Source organism: Pezoporus wallicus, unplaced genomic scaffold (genome assembly GCF_028554395.1).
Source record: "Pezoporus wallicus isolate ANWC-B61680 ecotype Strahan unplaced genomic scaffold, APGP_CSIRO_Pwel_v1 contig_13021, whole genome shotgun sequence".
Lineage (NCBI taxonomy): Eukaryota > Metazoa > Chordata > Aves > Psittaciformes > Psittacidae > Pezoporus > Pezoporus wallicus.
The window spans coordinates 1-5,636 of NW_026640325.1; the positions used below are offsets into that span (position 1 = coordinate 1).

The window sequence follows — 5,636 nt, forward strand, 5'->3', positions numbered from 1 at the left end:
GGCGCGGGGCGCGAGGGCACCAGGATGCTCTCGTAGGTCCTGTTGGTGATGTCCATCCCCGTGCAGCTCCAGCGGGCCTGGGGGCTGGGGGCCGGTGGCGATGTGCCCTTGAAGGAGCGCTGCAGGGGGCTGACCTGGGGACAGGCACCCGGCTCTAGGGCTGCCCCACACCGGGGTCTGCACCCCCGGAGCCCTCGCTGGGGATGTGGGGTGTCCCCGTCCCGCCCATAACCCCACATGGGTACCTTCTCCTCCAGCTCGTCCTCGCTGTCATAGGGGAACTCCTGGGCAGGCTCCCAGTCGTAATCCACATGGATCTGTAGGGAGAGCTTCTCTGCCTGTGCCTGCTCCAGCTGCCGGATAGGGAAGGGCAGGAGGGTGTCAGGATGGGGGGGGGGGGCAGGTCCCAGCAGCCCCCTGCCACCACGCCGGTGCTTCAGCCCCCTCTGCTCAGCCTGAGCATCTCCCTCCTCATCTTCCTCCCACCTACCAGCTCCTCGCACTCCGAGTGCTTCAGCCTCCTCGCCACATCCAGCGCCGTCTCGCCCGCTGCGTTTACTGCCCGAGGGACAAAGGGGATGGGTCCCAGTCACTGGGGAACCCCAAACCCCCCTCTCCCCATCCCAGCCCCATACCCGTGGTGAAGGTGGCTTTGCCCTTGAGGAGCAGCTTGAGGCAGTTGGGCTGGTTGTAAAGCGCGCTGTAGTGCAGAGCCGTGTTCCCGTCCTGCGTCACCCGGTCCAGCGTCCCCCTGCAAGGAACTCAAGGCTTGAGGGCACGCAAGCATCAGCCCCTGTGGTCCTGCGTGGGAAGCGGGCAGGGGACGAACCCATTCTGGATGATGAAGTCCACCAGAGGAAGAGATGATCTGTCAGCGTGGCGCACGGCCATGTGCAGTGCCAGCTCGCCCAGGTCCTGCCAAGAGATGGAGGGGAGGGGTGAACCTGAGGATGCTCATCTCCATGAGGTAGAGGAGAGCTGGACCCAAGAATGCTCATCTCCCATGAGACAGAGGAGAGCTGGACCCAAGGATGCTCATCTCCCATGAGACAGAGGAGAGCTGGACCCAAGGATGCTCATTTCCCATGAGATGGAGAGGAGAGCTGGACACAAGAATGCTCATTTCCCATGAGATGGAGAGGAGAGCTGGACCCAAGGATGCTCATTTCCCATGAGATGGAGGAGAGCTGGACCCAAGGATGTTCATCTCCCATGAGATGGAGGAGAGCTGGACCCAAGGATGCTCATCTCCATGAGGTAGAGGAGAGCTGGACCCAAGGATGCTCATTTCCCATGAGATGGAGAGGAGAGAAGAGCTGGACACAAGGATGCTCATTTCCCATGAGATGGAGGAGAGCTGGACCCAAGGATGCTCATCTCCATGAGATGGAGGAGAGCTGGACCCAAGGATGCTCATTTCCCATGAGATGGAGAGGAGAGCTGGACCCAAGGATGCTCATTTCCCATGAGATGGAGAGGAGAGGAGAGCTGGACCCAAGGATGCTCATCTCCCATGAGATGGAGGAAAGCTGAACCCAAGGATGCTCATCTCCATGAGGTAGAGGAGAGCTGGACCCAAGGATGCTCATTTCCCATGACCCAAGGATGCTCATCTCCATGAGGTAGAGGAGAGCTGGACCCAAGGATGCTCATTTCCCATGAGATGGAGAGGAGAGAAGAGCTGGACCCAAGGATGCTCATTTCCCATGAGATGGAGGAGAGCTGGACCCAAGGATGCTCATCTCCATGAGATGGAGGAGAGCTGGACACAAGGATGCTCATTTCCCATGAGATGGAGAGGAGAGCTGGACCCAAGGATGCTCATCTCCATGAGGTAGAGGAGAGCTGGACCCAAGGATGCTCATTTCCCATGAGATGGAGAGGAGAGGAGAGCTGGACCCAAGGATGCTCATCTCCCATGAGACAGAGGAGAGCTGGACACAAGGATGCTCATTTCCCATGAGATGGAGAGGAGAGCTGGACACAAGGATGCTCATCTCCCATGAGACAGAGGAGAGCTGGACACAAGGATGCTCATCTCCCATGAGATGGAGGAAAGCTGGACCCAAGGATGCTCATCTCCCATGAGATGGGGGAAAGCTGGACCCAAGGATGCTCATTTCCCATGAGATGGAGGAAAGCTGGACCCAAGGGCTCATGCTGGACCCAAGGATGCTCTCCCATGAGATGGAGGAAAGCTGGACCCAAGGATGCTCATCTCCCATGAGATGGGGGAAAGCTGGACCCAAGGATGCTCATTTCCCATGAGATGGAGGAAAGCTGGACCCAAGGATGCTCATCTCCCATGAGATGGAGGAAAGCTGGACCCAAGGATGCTCATTTCCCATGAGATGGAGGAGAGCTGGACCCAAGGATGCTCATTTCCCATGAGATGGAGGAAAGCTGGACCCAAGGATGCTCATCTCCCATGAGATAGAGGAGAGCTGGACCCAAGGATGCTCATTAGAGGAGAGCTGGACCCAAGGATGCTCATTTCCCATGAGATGGAGGAAAGCTGGACCCAAGGATGCTCATCTCCCATGAGATAGAGGAGAGCTGGACCCAAGGATGCTCATTTCCCATGAGATGGAGGAGAGCTGGACCCAAGGATGCTCATTTCCCATGAGATGGAGGAGAGCTCATTTCCCATGAGAGGAGAGCTGGACCCAAGGATGCTCATTTCCCATGAGATGGAGGAAAGCTGGACCCAAGGATGCTCATCTCCCATGAGATGGAGGAGAGCTGGACCCAAGGATGCTCATCTCCATGAGATAGAGGAGAGCTGGACCCAAGGATGCTCATTTCCCATGAGATGGAGGAAAGCTGGACCCAAGGATGCTCATCTTCCCAAGGCCACCCCTGCACCCAAAGGCAAACGCAGAGCACGGGCACCCAAAGTGGGCAGCCCCATGTCTGCTGCCAGGCAGGGGGAGCAGAGCACTCACCTGGCCCTCAGGGCTGGCCAGGGGCTTGGCCAGATCCTGCCCCTCGGCAAAGGCCTGGAGCAGGGCCAGGAGGTCCCGGCCACGAATGGCTTCCCAGAGGCGATGGGGGTCCTCGTGCCCGCTCTTGTGCACGTAGCGGCGCTCCATGTACTTGGCCACGATGTACTCCTTGCGGGCAGCCCTGTGGGAATGGTGCTGTGGAGTGGGCTTGGATGGACACAGGGAGAGACCCTCCTCATCGGCACCGCTGGGCTCCTGCCTCCGCCTGAACCCTCGTGCTCCAAGGACGGTGCAGTCCGCACCAGTGAGGACGCCACAGTCTCCCCCTTCTCCCATCCCAAGCTGTCTCAGAGCCAATGGGCAGCAGCGTGGGGATGAGGACTGAGCACCGTGTGCTCCTCTTCCTCCTCCTCCTCTTCCTCCCGGCACACCCCGAGCCCCCTGGCCAGTGACCGACTCACATATCGCTGCTGGCCGAGGGCTTGGGGCAGTCCTGGCTGGGCAGCGTGGCCTCCATGATCTCATTGAAGCGGGTATTCCCGATGTTCACAGCCAGCTGTGGGCAGACAGGGATGGGGGAGATGAGCCCTCCTGGCCACACTCACCTGCCCCCCCAGCCAGATCCCCATCTCCATCCTGGGGACAGAGGGAAGGAGCCCACTGCACCCACACAGGACCTTCCCGGAGCAGCATCCCCCCAGGGATGATGCTCTTCCATGGTAGGGGAAGTCTACCCAAGGGGCTGACCGCATCCCCCCTTAGCAAGCAGGGACACCCCCTTGCCCAAAGCACCACAGCGGGGGCTGGAAACTGCTGCTGGGGAGACTGAGGCAAGTTTAGGAGCACTGGAGCAAACTGGGCACGGATGGGATGGAGGAGCAGGGATGAACTCTGCATCCCATTAGGTTTGGGAGCCACAGAGGGTGATGGCAGTGGGCTGACACTACATCATCTTGAGGTCCTTTCCAACCCGAACCCATCCTCTGGCTCTATGATCCCAGTGGCTCAGGGAGCAGCTTACCAGCAGCTCGGAGGTGCTGAGTACATCCAGGGTGAGAGACTGGATGCGGGAGTAATGCACGCCCAGCTCCCGATGGATGCCGGAGCACTCGATGCACGTCAGGATGCCCAGGTTGGTGGAGAGCCACGTAGGGTCTGGGGTGTTGAGGCGCTCAGCATCACCACCCAGCCCCATGGGATGCTGCAAACCAACCCACAGCCAGGGAGATGGGGACACCCCAAGGCCCAACCTACCCGGGGCCCCGCAGTCACAACACTGCTTGTTTCCAGGCATGTTCTTCACCTCGCTGATGACCACCTTGGTGAGCTCCTGCAGGCCACCATCCGCCCCACTGCCCGCTGCCGCCCCACCACTGCTAGGGTCCCCCTTGAAGGCATTGCTCAAGGCTTCATCTTTGCTGTTCTGCAGCACCGAGACCCACCTGGGCAAGAGGGAGCCGTAAGGATGGGGATGGGGAAGGAAGAGCGGGATAAGGCGTTGTAAGGCGCAGGGATGGGCTGTGGCACTTACACAATGCACTCCTGCTCATCCTCCGCTTGGAAGTGGTATGTCCTGTTGTCTGCAGGGGTGGGGAGAGGGGAAGAAGGTGAGGCGAGGGATTTGGGGGTGCCCAGGACAGCAGGAAGGGGCTGAAACTACTCCAAAAGGGGCTGCTTTAACGTAAAACTAAATCAAACTTAAGGGACATTTAGGTTGGATGTAAGAAAGTTCTTCCCTGTGAGGGTGGGGGACACTGGCACCCTGACACTGGACAGGGCTTGGAGCAAGCTGCTCTAGTGGAAGGTGTCCCTTCCCGTGGCAGGGGGTTGGAGCTCGATGAACTTTAAGGTCCTTTCCAACCCAAACCAGAGTGGGATGCTGTGACTCATTGCACATCACTCTTCCATCACCTAAGCCCTCTTGCAACATCTTTTTGCCTTGAGCTTGCTCCATCTCCTTGCAGAAGTTGGTCCTTCCGGGGAGATGCCCAGAACCAGGTGAAAAGGACAAAGGGTGGCAGAGGACCAGCAAGTGCTGGGAAAACCCAGGGACTTCCCATGGGCGATCCCCATCGGCAGGGGCACAAACACTCACGTGTCACCAGGTCGAAGCATTTCTTCTCCTCGGCGTGGGGCCGCACTTGGCAGGTCAGGAGGTTCAGCTTGACGGGGGACGGTTGATCTGCGGGGTGTGAGGATGGAGGCAGCTTAGGAAGGGATCGGGAAGGGCTGGGACGTGCAGCACGGAGCGCATCCTTCCCATGGCGCCTCCGAGGGATGCTAACCCCTCTTGGGATTAGGAGGCTCGGACCCTCTCCAACCCTTTGCAGGAGAACAGGGCTTGGAGAAGTGAGGGTCAGGGCTGCAGCCCCCCCCCATGGCCCTCACCGTGCTGTGGGAGATGGTCAGACAGCCGTACTTCACCCCCACTTCCTCTTCTGCCACACTTTGCGGATCCTGAGGAGGAGGAAGAGGAGTGAGGATGCACTACATGGCACCGATCACCCACATCCATCTGCCTCCCAGGTCATAAGAAATGGGCTGATGACACCAAACCATTGGCAGGGGAAGGCTCCCTGGCACCACCTCCAAACCTTCTCCTTTCCATCCCCTGGGTTCTCCCCCAGCCTGGGCAGACATCCCATTCTCCAAGCATTGATGGATGCTTAAGACCAGATGGAACCAATTGCA

At 59.0% G+C, this 5,636-nt stretch overlaps 1 protein-coding gene across 1 annotated transcript; it reads right to left on the reverse strand.

Moving 5' to 3' along the window:
* Window positions 1–5: 5 nt before the first annotated feature.
* On the reverse strand, window positions 6–5,127 carry LOC130604286 (arf-GAP with SH3 domain, ANK repeat and PH domain-containing protein 3-like; the record flags this gene model as incomplete). The annotated part of the gene is made up of 11 exons (XM_057418686.1): window positions 6–134; window positions 246–353; window positions 491–558; window positions 636–751; window positions 830–915; window positions 2,946–3,126; window positions 3,407–3,501; window positions 3,967–4,100; window positions 4,200–4,387; window positions 4,477–4,525; window positions 5,041–5,127. Coding segments are annotated over 11 exons (1,241 nt in total), but the record flags the coding sequence as incomplete, so codon positions are not given.
* Window positions 5,128–5,636: the final 509 nt, after the last annotated feature.